Source organism: Artemia franciscana, chromosome 13 (genome assembly GCF_032884065.1).
Source record: "Artemia franciscana chromosome 13, ASM3288406v1, whole genome shotgun sequence".
Classification (NCBI taxonomy): domain Eukaryota; kingdom Metazoa; phylum Arthropoda; class Branchiopoda; order Anostraca; family Artemiidae; genus Artemia; species Artemia franciscana.
Genome location: NC_088875.1, coordinates 44269182 through 44286520, shown reverse-complemented (window position 1 = coordinate 44286520; position 17339 = coordinate 44269182). Strand labels below are relative to the sequence as shown.

Sequence of the window (17339 nt, the reverse complement as noted above, 5' to 3'; positions counted from 1 at the left end):
TTAACGTTGTATCCGGTGGATTCAGGGCTCTTTGTTGCACGTTGGATTCCGAAAAATAAACACGTTGTCCATTCTGTAAATGTACCGCTAAGTGAACAACAGCTGGACTTCGTTCATGTATTGAAAATGAAAGAATTCGCCAAACAGCTTCATTACTGCATATATATCTTCTAGCCTCAAATTGTACGATTTCATCGATATCACTGATTTCGGACTGCAAGCCAAAAACTGACATGTCAGCAAAGGCAAAAGACTGCTTTTGCTGACGTATTAACATATGTATTTTTATTGTCTTTACAGTATTCAACGTTTATGTATGCATTAAATGTTTTTGATAATAAAGGTGAATATGGAACAGCCCACTGGTTATCTACTTCGATGGTGGTACCGTTATGCTTCTTTATTATTGCTGTTTTACCGCCATCTTCAGTAGATCTTCTTCTATATAGTGGGTAACCATCATTGCTGGTAATTGTGTTGGGTACTAAAAGTCGAGGATATTGCTTTGTGCACCTTCCTTTGGCCATGCATGGTGATTTTTCATTCAGTGCAACGCAAGGTCCATGTATCATATTTCTTACCACAATATCATATAAGCCATTATCATCATTTTCATCAGGTATTCCAGCGGAAATCACATCGTCAATTTCACTAGAAGTAATTTTATCATGTAGCCAGATTAAAATATGTGCTTGGGGCAATTCTCGTTTTTGCTATTCCACTGAGTACATCCAGCATCGCACTGACCTAAACACTTTAAGTTTTACTATGTAGTTTATCAGTGATTTCAACTTTTGCCGGAAGACACGGGCCGTAATGTCTTGTCTATGAACCGCCGATCGTCCTTGAAGTAAAAGCTGCTGTATCTCGTCCCAAGATTGATTACATGTAAATGTAACAAATAAATCTGGACGACCATAGAGAAGAGCATACGCAATAGCATCTTGAGCATATTCATGCATATGACGGGGACTGCCACCACATGACGAAGGTAAAATCGTTAATCTTCCAAGGTTAGTGGTATTACAACGTCATTTACAACTTCATCTCGTAAATGAATGTATTGTTCAGAGCGGAGCTTGGTCTGATTCAGACGGATAAATAGCAAACGTTTTGATTCAATCTTTGCATACATATCAACGATGTATTGGTAAAACAATTGACGGCATTTTAAAATATAATTTTCTTCATTGTGACGAATCATTAGTCTATAGGAATAATAATTTATTGCGCTGTATTTCTTATCCGTTTGTTTATAAGTGGATGGATCTATCAATTTATTATTAAAGTGATAGTTGATAGTTGTAGCATTGTATCTCCGCACATGTTCGCCAGTAGGCGTTTTATCAGCGGAAATAACAATTTTATGCGTATCAGTAGGCATCAAATCGATTTCTGTTTTGAACAGGCGCACTAAATCATTATTTTCGCGGAAAAGATGTTGCAATTGCGAAACGATAGTCCTTTCAACGTCGGGAGAAATTTAGCAACGTGCATTCAATTCAGAAATGCCATCACTGATGTAAAAATTTATTATTCTCACCTGAGAATGGTAGAAGGGACCCTGCTCTATGATAAATTTGCTCTTTTACTTTGAAAGTAGGCATAAATTGATCTTGATTTTCGATTTGGGCACTAAACGACGTCATTTGGTGACATGAGTGATATTTTCTGATGTTTGATAAAAAAAACGCTTAAATTCTGACGTAGTTCCAGTAAGCAAAGTCTTCATTGGTTCTGGTGGTGCAGCCAGTTGAGGAAGTTTTACTTTTCCTGAGGCACAACATATTCCCATTGTTTCACCATTAAATTTCAAAGCCTTGCAATAGAGACAAATTTTAAACATAGTCCCGATTTGAACACATCTACTCAAGCTATAATCATCGACTGGGCTGTACCTGAATGCCAGGCGATAAATTTCACGCTGCTCTTGTAATTCCTCGGCACGCTTTCTTTTGGCATTATCTCTTTGAGCCTCAAGTCTGTTTTCACGTTGTTCTTGTGATTCCTCGGCATTCTTTCTTTTGGTATTATCTCTTTGAGCCTCGAGCCTGTTTTCACGTTGTTCTTGTGATTCCTCGGCATAATTTTTTTTGGCAATTTCTCTTTGAGACGCAAGCCTGTTTTAACGTTTTTCTTGTGATTCCTCGGCATGCTCATTGTTCTTACTTTTTCTTTTAGCCTTAATACTTTTGGCATTAACTCTTTGAGCAGCTTCCTCGGCTGTTTCTTCTGCAACTGTAGGATTTATACTAAAATTTCTCGCACGATTTGGTTCCTCGGCTGTTTCTTCTGCCATTGTAGGATTTATACTAAATATTCTCTTTTAATCGCAACCCTTATATACCTATAATGACGTAATATACAAAGCCTTATATACTCATAATGACGTCAACTTATAATGAAGTCATAAAGAAACACACAAAATACATACATGACGTCATAATACTCAATCCTTATAATGACGTCAGTCTTCAAACATATATAAAACTTAGTTTTATATATATAGACTAGCTGTTGGTGTGGCGGTTCGTGCCAACACCTAGTTGGAGGGGGCGCTTCGCCCCCCCCCCCAAGCCCCCCGTGCGCGTAATTCGTTACGTGCCGTATTAGTTACGCGCCATTGTGTCCCTGTGTCCCACCTGTGAATATAGATAGTTCTTTTCCATTTTCTCTACCACTCTATGTTAATCAAGTATTCAATAATACAATCTGTATTAACATGTTTTTTTAGTTTCTTTTAAATGATTGCCATTGAGCTGTTTTTTTTCTATTTTTTTCTCCTTTTTCCTCTTTTATTTTTTTTCAGTTTTTTCTATTTTTAGTTGCTAATCGAATTGGGAATTGCATTCTTTTAAATTAAACCTTCACCAGGCACTATTAGTTTGCTTAAAATATAAAGAAAATAATAAAAACTGATTCCCTTTTCATTATCGTTGTGGATGCATCTTTTGAAGTCAATTAAATGCCATGCTAATTTATGAAAAAAGAATTTAAAAAATGATGTCAGTTAAGTTAAGTATTTATTTTTATTCAATTTTACAGACTGATAGAACTAGCGAAGCAGAATCTTAGCCTTAAACTGCACGAATCCAAAATCTCTAAGCCAATGGGAAATGCTCCACGTCAGCTCACACGACGTTTGGTAACATCCGAATTCAAAGTTAAATCTTGCCCCATGTGTCTTGAGGAGTTGTGCTGTGGTGAAGTTTGTATGACTTTTGGATACGAGCCTTTTGCCAGAAAAACAACATCTAGCGCCAATGAAGAAAGTAAAAAAGAAGACGTCTTAGAAAAGAAAGTAGATGTGCCTTTTCGTATGGGCCCTCCTAAGAAAAAATTTCCCAGAAATCGTCATTTAAAGCACCAATTTAAAAGTGGCAAACCACCTTAACCAGTTTGCAAATGTTGTTTTTTTTTTCTTGTGAATAATTGCTCTCTTTGTAATTTTTGTAATTACAAATATTTATTTCCACAATTATATTGAAAAATCTCCAAATCTGAAAATTGTCATTATTCTGAAAGAATAGACACAATTAGGCTCCCAACCTCAAAAATAACTTTTCTTATTCCTTAGCTTTATTTATTTACTCTCATTCCATTTATCTTCTGGTTTACTTCTTCTAATAAATACGCCACTTTTTGTGTAGTTTGGTTTTACTGCACTATCTTCAAAACCTCCTTTTTCTAAAAATTTGGTATTCTCAGTAGGAGTTTAGCCTCCACTAAAACCTATTATTTATCCATTAAATCTGTTTTATTTTATTTCCTATTTTTTCTGATTGTATTACATCTTGTGACCATTAAGCATCCTGTTTTAGCCTGTTTTGATTTTACTTCTCTATCTTGAAAATATTCATTTCTGGGAATTTTCTTTCTCTGTTATGTCCAGGGTCACATCCAGGGTCAAATTCACTTTCAGGTTTTCACTTATTGAATAAAATAAAAATTACTAAGGACTATAGCGCTAATTACGCTTTCCTTTCGTAATTTCTCATGCTGGAGTATATTCAGTGCACGAAATTTACGATTGACCAATAAGAGTTGAGGTTTAAGGCATGATTTATAGTTTTATTGTCAGTTTATTATGGATTTTTATTAGATTGATTATGTCTTCCAAAAGATATTCATACAAATATTTAGACTTTGTTATTTGACAGCTATTTTTCACTGGTAGATGGCATGTGTGTTTGAAACTAGCCGTGAATTTTTTGAATTGGGTCTATAGTTCGTAAGCTTACTAATACGGTCTATACTTACTAATGTACTAAATTTTTATTTAATTTATGAAGGCTGCTTTGACTTTCCGAACTTCATTGTTGAAAAAATGTGACTGCTAAATATATGTTGTGCCCAATATGGATACTGATCTCCAAGCAGCTTTTAATTAATTTGGATATTTTGGTCGTGTCACTTGCTCCCAGACATCATTATCAGATTGTGTTGACGTGTGATTCATTTTAAGACTGTGGTCATCTTGTAGTTCAATAGTTCTAGGTCACTTTCTGCAGCACTGCATCCAAGAATCGCTTACTTGCACTGAATCTTGCACTGCATCATTTTCTGCATCCTGCAGCACTTTCATCCAAGAGTCGACTTTGAGTAATCGATAATCTATCTTTGAGGAATCAATAGTCAAAACGAATACATTTACAGGAAAGTGTAGAGAATTTTGAAAACTATTGAAATAATCCTATCACAAGAAAAAGTCATATAATGATTTTTCTAATTCAATTTTATATTCACTTAACTTTTTCTCATGAATTTCAATAAGTGTGTTCTTCTGACTAGGCAATTTAGAAATTGTTTTGTTGAGAACGTCTTCATAAAAACACATACATTTATTAAAAATTATCCTGGTAAATGGCACATGCGTTTGTAATTTGCCATGAATTTTCCAGAATTTATTTTAAAGTTTGTTTGCTTGGTGCTTATTAATTCCGTTAAATCCAAATTTGTGAGTTGTAACCGCCACTTTAAGCCCAATTGGGAAAAAGATCTTTAAGTAGCTTTTTATAACCCTGGGACTTTAGATGTTGCACCAGTTTCCTGACATCTTTTGCAGGTTGTATTAACATAAGATTCATTTTAAGACTGTGATCTTCTTGATGTTCCAATAACTCATGTATCCTGTGCCAGTTTATCCAGGAATAGAATTTGTGGAATCAATAATTTTCCTTAATATCGTCAATTTCTATTGATTCACAAGAATACATAGAGAAATGTAAAAAAATATTCAAATCATCCAGTCACAAGTAAAAGTCATTGAATAATTCTTCTGATTTCATTTGTTGTTGGACTTAAATTTTTCTCATCAATATTAGATAGTATGTTGTTCAGATGAGGAAAGAGGTTGACTAGTTTTATAGCTGAATTGCGTTTAAAAATTAATTGCGTTTAATAAAACTTAAGATCGTTCCAATAAATTCTGTGACAACGTTACCTTTTGCTTTTAATTCTAGGTTGAGGGATTGTAAATGCTTCGTTATATCAGTTAAGAGTGTAAATTCATTAATTCAATCATTATGCTTTAATTACGGATAGTGTTTTTTAAAGAAAAATTTAAATTATGGGCTAACTCTTCTTTTTTACTTTAAGACATTATGATGGTACTCTGAGATATAAATACATAGATTTTTTAATGTTTCCTTATTTTCATTTCAATAAAAACAAATTAAATTTCCATCTTTTCCATATTTTTCTTCTGTTCCGTATGCAAGAAATGCTGGATGTCAAATATGTTGCTATAAGGTGCTTATTTTAGTCAAATTCCATTTTAATCAAAAAAAAGAAGAAAAAAGTTTGAATGCGCCAGGGTTTACATGTGGGACTCAATATTCCAAAGTTTTAAAAGTTTTACCAAAAATATTCTTTTTTCACTTAAATTTTTGTTCGTCAAACAGAAAGTAACGACCTGTAAGCAAGGAGAAATATGGGATAATAGTAATCGAAACAATGAAGGTTGGGGGGGGGGGGGTAATGACAATATCCACATGAAAAGTACCAGTTCTTTATTGTGATAATATGAAAAAAACTTCGTTTTCTTAAAGAGTTAAAGAGGCTGCGTCCCAAAGTCGAACCTTAAAACGTACAGGAATTAGAAGAGGCAGTTGGGGGGCTGCCGCCCCCCAAACCCCCAGCTTTTAAAGACTCTTTTGTACAGGTTTTTTTTGGGGGGGGGGGGGACTTCATTGTTACTAATTACTAGTTTCGGCGCAATGGTTCTCCTGTCCTCTTGTGTTTAACATTTTTCGAAGTTATTCCATTATTCATTCATTTCAATTTTTTGTTAATTAAAAGAGGGCCTTTCCGAAGCCAAGAGCTGGGGGTTAGCAAAAAAACAAAAAACCTGTACAAAAGAGTCTTTAAAAGCTTGGGGTTTGGGGGGCGGCAGCCCCCCAACTGCCTCTTCTAATTCCTGTACGTTTTAAGGTTCGACTTTGGGACGCAGCCTCTTTAACTCTTTAAGAAAACGAAGTTTTTTTCATATTATTTCTGTACGTTTTTCTACAATCCATGGTGGATGTAATTTAATAATTCCTGTACTCCTCGTACAGGAATTAGGAGAGGAACTTGGGTGGCTGCCGCCCCCCCCGCTTTTAAATCATTGTATAAAATAGAAAAAAAATAGATAGAATGACCGAAATGTTTCTTTTGCTCATAAGAAGCTAATATTCTGTTATCTCTCAAATGATAAGCTGTCCAGGTGTTATCAAAAATTTTTCTGGAATGGAGCTGGATTTTTATGATGCTTGCAGTCATTCTCGCCGTGCCGAGCTGATTATTTTGATGTACTTGAATGTTGATATTCGTAACTTTTAAGAATTTCAAAAATTAACATGGGACTATTAGACTATTAGGACTATAAGAAGACTATTAGGAGAGGCAAACCCCCCGCTTTTAAAGACTCTTTTGTACAGGTTTAATTTTTTTTCATATTAATTCTGTACGTTTTTCTACAATCCATGGTGGATGTAATTTAATAGTTCCTGTACTCCTCGTACAGGAATTAGGAGAGGAACCCACCCCCGCTTTTAAATCATTGTATAAAATAGAAAAAAAAATAGATAAAATGACCGAAATGTTTCTTTTGCTCATAAGAAGCTAATATTCTGTTATCTCTCAAATGATAAGCTGTCCAGGTGTTATCAAAATTTTTTTGATGTTGTGAAAAAAAATCGCCCGTAAGGGACTTGAACCCTTGACCAGAGGATTAAAAGTCTCACGCTCTACCAACTGAGCTAATAACTTGCATGTGTGTAAATATAACTTCTCAATAGCTTTTAAAAATTTCAAATTAACATGGGCTCTTATGGAGAGAAATCCGTTAATTTAAATAGCTAATGGGTGGTTTCTGGAAAACAGGGAAGGAGTTATCGGATCAAGCTGAAATTTCGCGGATAAGCTCCTGGGCCGTAGGGGACCTTAACTTGTGAATTTCAGCCCGATCGGACAACGTTAAAAGGGGTGGGGGGTTGGAGGGTCGAAACTTTCGGGGGGTTAAGATTTTCCTACGAAACTTTCATGGGCACTTACTCGGAGAATTCCGCATCGAATGAGTCTTCGTACACCCAGATCCGATGTCGGATGTGACCTGTAGGCGTGGCGAAAAAGAAAGTAAATGAATTTTAAGTGGCTATGCGTGGTTTCTGGAAAACAGGGAAGGAGTTATCGGATCAAGCTGAAATTTCGCGGATAAGCTCCTGGGCCCTAGGGGACCTTAACTTGTGAATTTCAGCCCGATCGGACAACGTTAAAGGGGGGCTTGGGTTGACAGGTCGAAACTTTCGGCCAGATTTTCCCCATGAAGAAAAAGTTGGAGGGGGATGAAATTTTGCAGGTTTCTTAGTTGGAGCTCGAGCTACGAAATGCATCCCTCCCCATCCGTCTGCGACCACTGGAACCGAAGATCGCTTAACATTGTCGTGTGTCGCCTCTTTATAGAGGCACGAGTGTGCCTCCTTGATTTTTAATCTATGAAATTCAACACGTTTAAAGACAACCATCAATTACCACAAGCCTGGGAGAATCTGCCTGAGTTTTGAAATAGGGAGAAGATGTCAAGCTATTGTGATGAAAATTTGTTGTCAATTTTTGCATAGGGCCCTATTGGTGGAGGTGTCAAGCTCAAGCTCCCATGTTCAGAAATGGGATTTTTTTGTATTTATTTTTTTTGTTAATTCTCATACGTGATCGTACCGATCCGATGATCTTAGAAAATAACAATACAACATAATTGAGGAAAATTTCTAATGCCCTTAAGAAGTAGCTAAAAAGATTATGCCACAGACAAAATGGTGTTTTCTGCAATCTTGTGGAAAAAATGGAGTGGCAAAAAACTTGAAAATTTTGAGAATGCCAGTCGGTTTAAAATTATTGAAAAATTATATACAGAGCTTTGCAGTTTCAGAAGATGTAATGCCACTGTGGGGTATTCTCTTCCAAAGAATCTCGTAATTCACAGAAAATAAACGGTTAATACAAAAACTTATTTTATAGCTTCATTTAACTACGTCAATTTACTTGAATATTGACAAAATAATGTACAGTGATGCATAATCACGCATCAACTATTCATAATAACGAACTACAAGTAAGTAGTGACTCGTGCTGATAGTTATCAAAACTTTGATGCTGATAGCGTTAGAGAAGTTTTTGTTACATTACATAAAGAAAAGAATTGGCTCTTATGGTAATTCCAAACATGCAAAATTCATTGAGTTTAAAGCTAAGCAACATAAGTTAGAAGATTAAAAAAATGATCTATTTCGAAAAAAGAGGGAAGTAAATCACTTACCATTAGGGCGAGTGATTTTGGTGAAAACTGGATCATCGAGTCCAGTATATCTTAAACAGTCTTAAGTATCTTAAGTAGTCTTAAGCAGTGTGCTTCTACATTAAAAAAATGTCGAATTTATTTTTTATTTTTTTATGAACGATTATCACAAATGCATGTTTATTTGTTCTGGTTTTTTCTCCAAAGATGATCGTATCGAAACAATGGGTTGAAAAAACCAGGAAAAGGCTCTTTAGAACGTAAATTGATAGTTTTAAGGACACTTTTAATCAGCAAAAAAGATTCTGCGCCATCAAAATGATACTAAAGCCTGTGGTTGTGTATTTCTTCCTGAAGATTCATATAGTCCATTCAAAATAAGTGTTTAATCTTGAAATTTATTGGAAACCTCCATTTAATAAGTTTATCTATTTTGGTCTTGATAATATTACTTGCAGTGGTGTATTATGAAGGAGGGCTGACAGATAGTTACATAAGAGGTTAATAATTTTTTCTCCAAATGATGGGGTAGGGGGCAACTGCCCCCCTCTCAACGACAGCCACTGGGTCGGGCATCATAGCTGCTGCCAGGAAATTTCCAAAGAAGTGGGGCGAGTGGTACCAAGATCTTTGTTTACAGCAAGATTAAATTATATCAAATATCGATTTTACTGTTTATGTTTAACCAAGATATAAATGGAAACGTTTCTCTTGGTCCTGCTTATGTTCACTGTTCAATGTATTCTTATTTTCCGGAAGGTCCTCCCCCCCCCCATCAATGGGGAACATTTCTAAAAGAAAAAATGTTCAAGCAATTCGCCTCGAAAACCATGGAAGTGATAACCCTATAATTAATTTTGAATTTTTCAGACCCTCTCCTAATAAATTTTTGGAGAGATCCATTTTTTCAAGGTTGATTATCATTCTCGAAGCATTTCCTTACAAATACTAAACCTAAATATAAAAAATTGAGGATTGAAGAAGGTAGTAGTACTCCTACATAGTACCTACCTCTTTCATATCTACCTCCTTCAGAGAGCCTTGGATAAACAGTTCGTGATAACAGACTAGAAGCAAAGAGTAACCCTTTTCAATAGACACTAAAACTGAAAAAAGTGATGCTTAGGTTACAATATATGCAATAATAAAATCAATTATTTATGCAGATTCTAAATTCACAAAAATTTTATAATTTATTGTAGCTCACTAAAAGCTATGTAAATTAGCCTCATGGGAGGGATAAATAGTAAAATTTTGAAAAGATTGGGGCAAAAGAGGATCTTGCACAGTTTAGCAACCTTAGTCACCCTGGTGCTACAATATGGTTTTATTGTTAGTAGCAGTAGTCATAGTAGAAATTTTTAAATGTACTAAAAACAAATAGTGCACTAAAAAAAAGAATCGGACAAATTGATTCAGCAAGCTCAGCTTAAGAAGGTTTGGTTTGAATTCTAGCTTGGTATAAAACACCACCTAATGCCTTTTCAATTATGATTGCCAAGGATTATTTCTAGAGCTCTCAGAACTCAACAATGTTTATTTTTCTCCGGACTTTCCTCTCTTTACAGTAAGGGCAACTGTATTAGTGTATAAAGTATCCTTCCGACAGCTCACTTGGTTTTCATATTCAAACTTATTGAGAAATTAAAACAGTTCAAAATAGGGATGATACCTTTTTATTGACAGCGAAATATAAAATTATTTAACTGGATATTTTGAATACATATACAGTGTTCATCATCAGCAGTAAAACTCTGCTGAATGAACACTGTATATGTGTTCGAAATATCCAGTTAAATAATTTTATATTTCACTGTCAATAAAAAGGTATCATCCCTATTTTGAACTGTTTTACTTTCGTCATGGAAAGGCAGTGTGGTCTTCGAAGTTATCTTTATTGAGAAATAAAACTTATTTTGATTAGTCTTTATTCTTTTGATTACTAATCAAAGTTTTTCTTCTATATTATAACCATTTTCTTTATTTTAAACAAAAGACAAAAACACAGGCAAAAGACCAACAAATTTCTTGTTCTTTTATTATATCATTATATAATTTCTAAATATTTTTTGGGGTAGAAATGTTTAAAATCTTAAAATGGTATCAAAAGCCTGCATCTCCATTTCAGAGGCCTAGCTAATGTTTCAGCACCCGGGGACTGTTTAAGGATTTTAAGTAATAAAACATATGAGCCTACTAAACAAGACAACCGTGCTTGATCAGAACAACCATATTGCAGGGGGAAATAGACCCAATGCGACTTTGTATTTTACGTCAGGTTTCATCTGTTTTTCATTGCAGCTCCACGTATCATAATGGCAAGACCTAATCAGAACAACGATATTACAGGGGGAAACAGACCCAATGAGAAGTTGTATTTTACGTCCGGTTTCATCTGTTTTTATTGCAGCTTCATGTATCATAATGGTTCAGTAGCCGTACAGAAACGCTGTAACCGTACAGAAACAGAGTTTTGCCTGTAAAAAATATTGCGACTTGAAAATTATTCATTCTTTATATTAGCTTAAAATTTCACGGTTTTTCCACCCCCACTATCACTGCCACATCATAAGTTAATAAAGTACAGTTTATATATATAAAAAATTCAGTTTAGCGCTCTTTTAGAGACTGCAACCGGTAATAGCCGTCACCTTCACCCCTCGCCCCAGCTTTGCGCACTCCATTTCATATTATTTGATTAGGTAAATGAATTATGTCTAATCCTTGGTTTGTTTTTAATGGCTTCAGACTTATTCAATTATTTCCCCAGTACATCAAGTTTTTTTTTTATTTAAACAAATACAAATAAATAAAGCTAGTAAATAAGAACAAAAAAAAGCTTAAATACAAACAAAAAATAAAAATTTAAAGGAGATGTGAGCTTTTGATACCACTCTGATAAAATTTAAAAAAGGTATATATCTGAAACTTTCTAAAACGGAATATTACAATCAAACAAATAAGATCATATGTATTTTCACCAGGGTTGCTATCCAAAATTTTCCTAAAAGTACCTTGAATATAGAAAGATTTTTTTGAGGGTTCGGGTGTTCAAACTATCGATTTTGTTTGAAACAGCTGATAGGTCTCTATACTTTATCAGCAATTTAATGTACATTGCGGAAATTATAATTATACCTTCCTTAAAAATTTATTTTCTACATAATCGAGCTTTAAAATTGGGCTGAAGAGCCTCTAAAACTTCTGTTTCATCAGAAATAGCATCATTGGCAACCCTGTTTATGACTAGGTACAATGAATAGATGAATGATCAATAATATAGCAGAAAGATTGGAAAGTGTTTTCAGTTCTTTGTTCCACAAGCTCTAATTCTAAGTAAAATTGATCTATTTCCAAACAGAAGTCAATAATACTTCAATATACCAGTAGATTCAAAGATGCTTGTTCATTAAATAAAAAAAACAGGAATTTTTAAAATTATCAAGAAAAGTTTCAAAAGACAATAAATAATTTAGTTGTGCAAGTCAGCGTATAATATCAAGTGCTGAATTATTGAAATATAATTTCAACAGCTAATTGAACGCGAGCTCATGTTCTTAGCAGAAATATTAAATTTTCTATCTAAATTTTAAGATTTCTAAATTCAGGCAAAACCAATGATTCCACCTCTACCCTACCATAAAGTAGATGTGTTTTAATAAGTTGCTTAAGTTTATTCTATAATTTTCTATCAATATATTCAGCCGTTGTGACAAGGTTAACAAGTCTGCTATTTTGAACTAGAATATTAAATATATATCTTAATTTGAACTGAAAACCTAGTTCCACATATGATTACATGATCCATCTGTTGTATCGTAAATACATATTTTGAATAATTTGTAAGCTTTTTAAGTCGGACTTAAAACTTCGCTTAAGTACAGAAAGGCTTGTCTCATAAGAAAAAGGAATAAAAATCTTAATATTAGGTGATTCTTGAAAACTGATATCTAATATTTAATATTCTCTAGATTAAAATTACAATTAGATAAAAAAAATAGGAAAAAAATTATTCAATTATTTATCTAATATTTAATTATTTGATTAATGCCAATATTCAATATTATGCATATATTGTAATATATTGTCTGAAACACTGGCTAGAATCGAATTCTTTGCTAAGATCTCTTGTAGCCAGATGACTGGTCCAGTATCTTTTATTTTTGGCTCACCTTTATTTCATATAATTTCTATTTATTTTATATAATTATTATATTTATTACAATTATTATATATATATCATTACATTATTATCATATTATACTTATTATATATTACTATAATTTTTTTTATTTTATATAATTTCTATTCATATTATATAATTATTATATTTATTATAATTATTATGTATATAATATATTATATTATTATTATATTAGATATAATATATTATTAAATTTATTATATATTATTCTAATTTATTCTTATTTTATATAATTTCAATTCGATGTTATGAAAACTGAAGAATCTTCTATATTTTTCTCTTAACATGTAAATTGGTTGTCTTAATACCCTTCCATTTTCATTTTTCTAGAACCAGTTAAGATAAAATCTTAGTGAAATTGGAATTGCTGCCGTTGCATAAGACTTACTGTAATTACCATTAATCTTCATTTCAGCTAAGATGACGCTGTAATTGCGATAAATCACTCCTTTTTTAAAGGCTGATATTAAACTTTCTGACTAGGTGAGAAAATCGACCTTTTGACTTAACCAGTCAAGCTGAAAACGTTTTTGGTATTGTTGTCGTCATTAAGGACCATTTATTTGAATTTTTACATTAATTTCACAAAAAAAGACTCTTTGACTTAATCAGTCAAACTGAAAAAATGGTTGGTATTGTTGTGGCCATTAAATGCCATTTATTTGACTTTTTTAGATCCATTGGACAAAAATGAAATTTTTGAGACAATAAGTCAAACTGAAAATGTTCTTTGTATTTTTGTTGTCATTAAGGACCAATTATTTGGAAGAGAAAAGTTTTTTTTAGCTTCATTTTGCATTTGTTGAAAATAACAGATTTTGTAGAAAAGAGTGAATGATTGTTGGCAAGAACAATGTAAGTGATAAATTTTGAATGAATTTTAAATGTTGAGAACCAAATAATATTAAAAAATGTTTAAAATAAAGATAGGTTTAAAAAACTATCGCATAATCCGTTTTTGGGTTTTCTCAGTTGAGCTCACACTCTTAGGAGATACAGTCTCCTGACTATTAAGAGGAGTTATGTGGCCTTTTCAGAAATAACTGTTGGATTACAGATAATAAAATGGATGGATTATTAGAATAACAGATTTTAAATTTTTTGTAATATTCTGGGAACTCAATATGATCGAAGAATATGGATTGAAAAAATTAATAGAAATAATTAATCGATAAAGTGGGAAGTAAAACTAAGTTTAACCTAATATCAACCGCTCTTTTTTATATTTAAAAATTATTTGTTAAATTTTGCCATTAAATAATTCATGTAGTCGATAATAACCTCGCTTATGAATTTTTATTTAGAATTTATTAATAATATATCAATTGATTTATTAATTAATTATTAAATAATTATTTATTTTGAAGTATAAAATCACTAAACGTCTTAGATAAAACATAGATTATATGGGATATAGGACTCATTTTTATATTTACAGTTCAGCTCTTTGAAACTCGAAAAAAAAATCTTTTAGCTATTAGGAACAGCTGCTTGACCTTTAAAAACATTACTGTTTGCCCAATTATATTAATTAGAGTAATACTCATATGTTCATTATAACTAGTCATGAGAGGAACATTTATGACAAATAATCATGGTTATATTTTATGATAGATGTCATTCTCATTTTATAATGGTCCATCATTAGTATAATAACTAATGACAGCATTTCAGCCTTAAAAATCATCTATCAGAGGGTGTTCAGTTAACATAATAGTGAACGTGTGTTGAAGCCTAATAAAAAAGATTGCAATTGCTTTTATGCTGAACCATTCTTAATTGATTTTTTTGTCTTACTCCGAAAATGATGAAAGTTTAATTCTACCGTGCATGAGTTAACTGATTGTTTTAATAAGATGTACAAAAACATTTTTCGTCTTATGACAAGTTTGGAAACCTTATCAGTTAAAGAGAAAATTAGGAAAAAAGAAAAAACTGATGAAGCAAAAACCTGGTATCAGCAGAGAAAAACATATATATTCAATTATATTCGCTTGTTATTTATTTTTCAATCAACACGGCGATCTGGCTAAATCAACAAATTATTCGTTTGATTGTCAACTTCGACAGCGTTTTCAAGTCAAGCGAAAAATTTAAAGAAAAAATACACGAATAATTTTTCGTCTTTTGTTTCATTTCTCCTTAAAACATAACAAAAAGGAGAAAGAAAGAAAAAAGGTTTTTTTATCAATAATAATTTTCAGAAAACATAATCAAATTAAAACCACAGAAGCAAATAAACACTAACTTTCATAAGTTTGCATGAAAACAAATAATAAAACATAAGCCCAGCCTAATAATAGGGAGGGGAATAAGGAAAAGGACTGGTCCCACTGTGACAGCTGCTAGGGAATTCACTTCCAGTACTGATAGTCAGAAAACGTAATCACTTATGGCAGAAAGAGTGCACCTTTTTCATTCTTTCTAAGGGACAATGCCATTATTTGAATCTATCTATAATGCCAGATTTTAGCGCTACGTCTACATTGATTTGTAATTTTTCGGCATCTAACAGGTATTTTGCAGGGTATTCTTGCTTCTAAATTTCCTCGTGAACATTTGTACCCAGGAACACTGCTATATTTGGTCAAAATTTTGAAATATACTCTTTGCTACATTTCCGATTTTTTAATTTATAAAAAAATTGGATAGAATTAAATCAATCGAATTGATAAATCTATTCAAATGAATCACCGAATCGATTAGAATTTATTCAGGGCGTCTTAATAAACAACAAAGAGAGATAAAACTCCACAAAAAAACCTCAAGCGAGACTGCGGCCAGTAGAGATAAAGAATATATTAACCAGGATATTTCGCCTGTATCCAAACTAGGCGTCCTCAGGCGTCAGCAGTTTGGATACAGGCGAAATATCCGCGTTATTTTAGTCTTTCCTCTCTACTGGCCGCAGTCTCATTTGAGGTTTTTTTGTGGAGTTTTATTTCTCTTTGTTGTTTATTGTCATGTCTGGCCAGTTCGGCTTAAGAACCTTCAATCAAGGCGTCTTAAAAAAAAAAACACTTATTGTTACTCGAAATATGACGAAATAGACAAAAAGTGAATTCCCTATCGTTACGCCATAGCAGTCCACAAATGCCAAAAAAAGGAAATTCAGCAAAATTCATACAACTAAATTTAACTAAATTTAAATTAATACTCAACCAAGCCTCAAATATCACGGGGGAATAATAGGCAGTGTAAAAAATACAAATGGTACTCCTCTCAATCATCTAAAACAAAGGTTGGCTGATTAGCTCAACCCAAAAACAAAGTTCTCACATAATCGTTCAAATTGCCTGTCACTCCATATTGGGTACTGAAGGGCACTTAAACTTAACAAAGTCAATAAAAAATGGGGTTGTCTAGCTCACGGTCTTAACTTGCCGTTCACACTTCAAACCCAATAGCCATGGGCTGGCCATATCTTTTGTGTCAATTTAGAAACTATGAAATTTACTATGTAAGTAATTTGAAAAATATATAAGCTAAAGAAATGTTCACTAATAAAATCATCAAAGTTAATCGTTGACGGGCAAACCAGTCCTGAAAAGAAAAAGATTGAATTAGCTAAGGAAATATGAATTTGGGTGTACTATCCTATCAAAAAGGCAATTATAATAAAATAAATTTACATAATTAAAATTCAAGAATATAAAAAATTACTGTGAGTAACCTATTAAAGTAGAGATCAGATTAAACGTTTTTAATTGAAAGTTCAGCAAAATTATATAAATTACATTTTTGATACAATCAGTAAAATATGCAAGACTTAAATCGATAAATCAATAAAATATACTTAACAAACACAAGATACATATAACTAAAAATAATGGAACAATAATTTCGGCATTATAGATCATTAAAAAGCTCCTATTGGGAATTACAGGCACCCAAATTACTCGACCAGATTTAAAGAAACATCAGCTAAGCCCGATCCAACAGATCATACTAGTAAAAGTTAACAATCTGCATTTTTACTACTTTTACCCTTCCAGGCGTGATCGAAGTATAAATCAAGTACAACAATCCTGAAAGCCTATGACTATATTCGGTAGGGTACTAAATTTATAAAATAATATATAAAAGAGAATCTGCAAAAAATCAAAAATAAAATTAAAAGAATGTTTGAAACATAAGCAAATACGAAATAGAGAGCAGCTATTAAAGTAATGCTACATAATAATTGATTCCACAGTCATAAATTCAAAAGCAAAAATAATGAAAGTGAATAAAAGGTATTATCAAGTGAAATATTCTTTATAGTACCGACACAATTCAAATGGTCCAATTTTGGAAATAGCTGTAGAAGTTAAAAAGATTTAAACAAAACTAAAAAATCATTGCTGATTAAATACATTT

General features: G+C 32.6%; 2 protein-coding genes across 4 annotated transcripts in view; one reads left to right on the top strand and one right to left on the bottom strand.

Annotated features, from left to right (window-relative positions):
- LOC136034976 (uncharacterized) overlaps positions 1-5706 on the top strand; it is a 51396-nt gene extending 45690 nt beyond the window's left edge. For both annotated transcript variants that reach the window (XM_065716540.1, XM_065716539.1), the window contains one exon: positions 3046-5706. In XM_065716540.1, coding sequence (XP_065572612.1) covers positions 3046-3394 — 349 coding nt within the window. In that variant the 3' untranslated portion in view covers positions 3395-5706. The remainder of the gene's footprint in view (positions 1-3045) is intronic.
- Positions 5707-14959: 9253 nt separating this feature from the next.
- Positions 14960-17339, bottom strand: part of LOC136034974 (junctophilin-1-like) — a 195957-nt gene continuing 193577 nt past the window's right edge. Inside the window, exon 14 of one of the 2 annotated variants that reach the window (XM_065716536.1) lies at positions 14960-16523. In XM_065716536.1, the coding sequence (XP_065572608.1) occupies positions 16437-16523 (87 nt within the window). In that variant the 3' untranslated portion in view covers positions 14960-16436. The remainder of the gene's footprint in view (positions 16524-17339) is intronic. The other variant, XM_065716537.1, reaches the window with a different exon arrangement.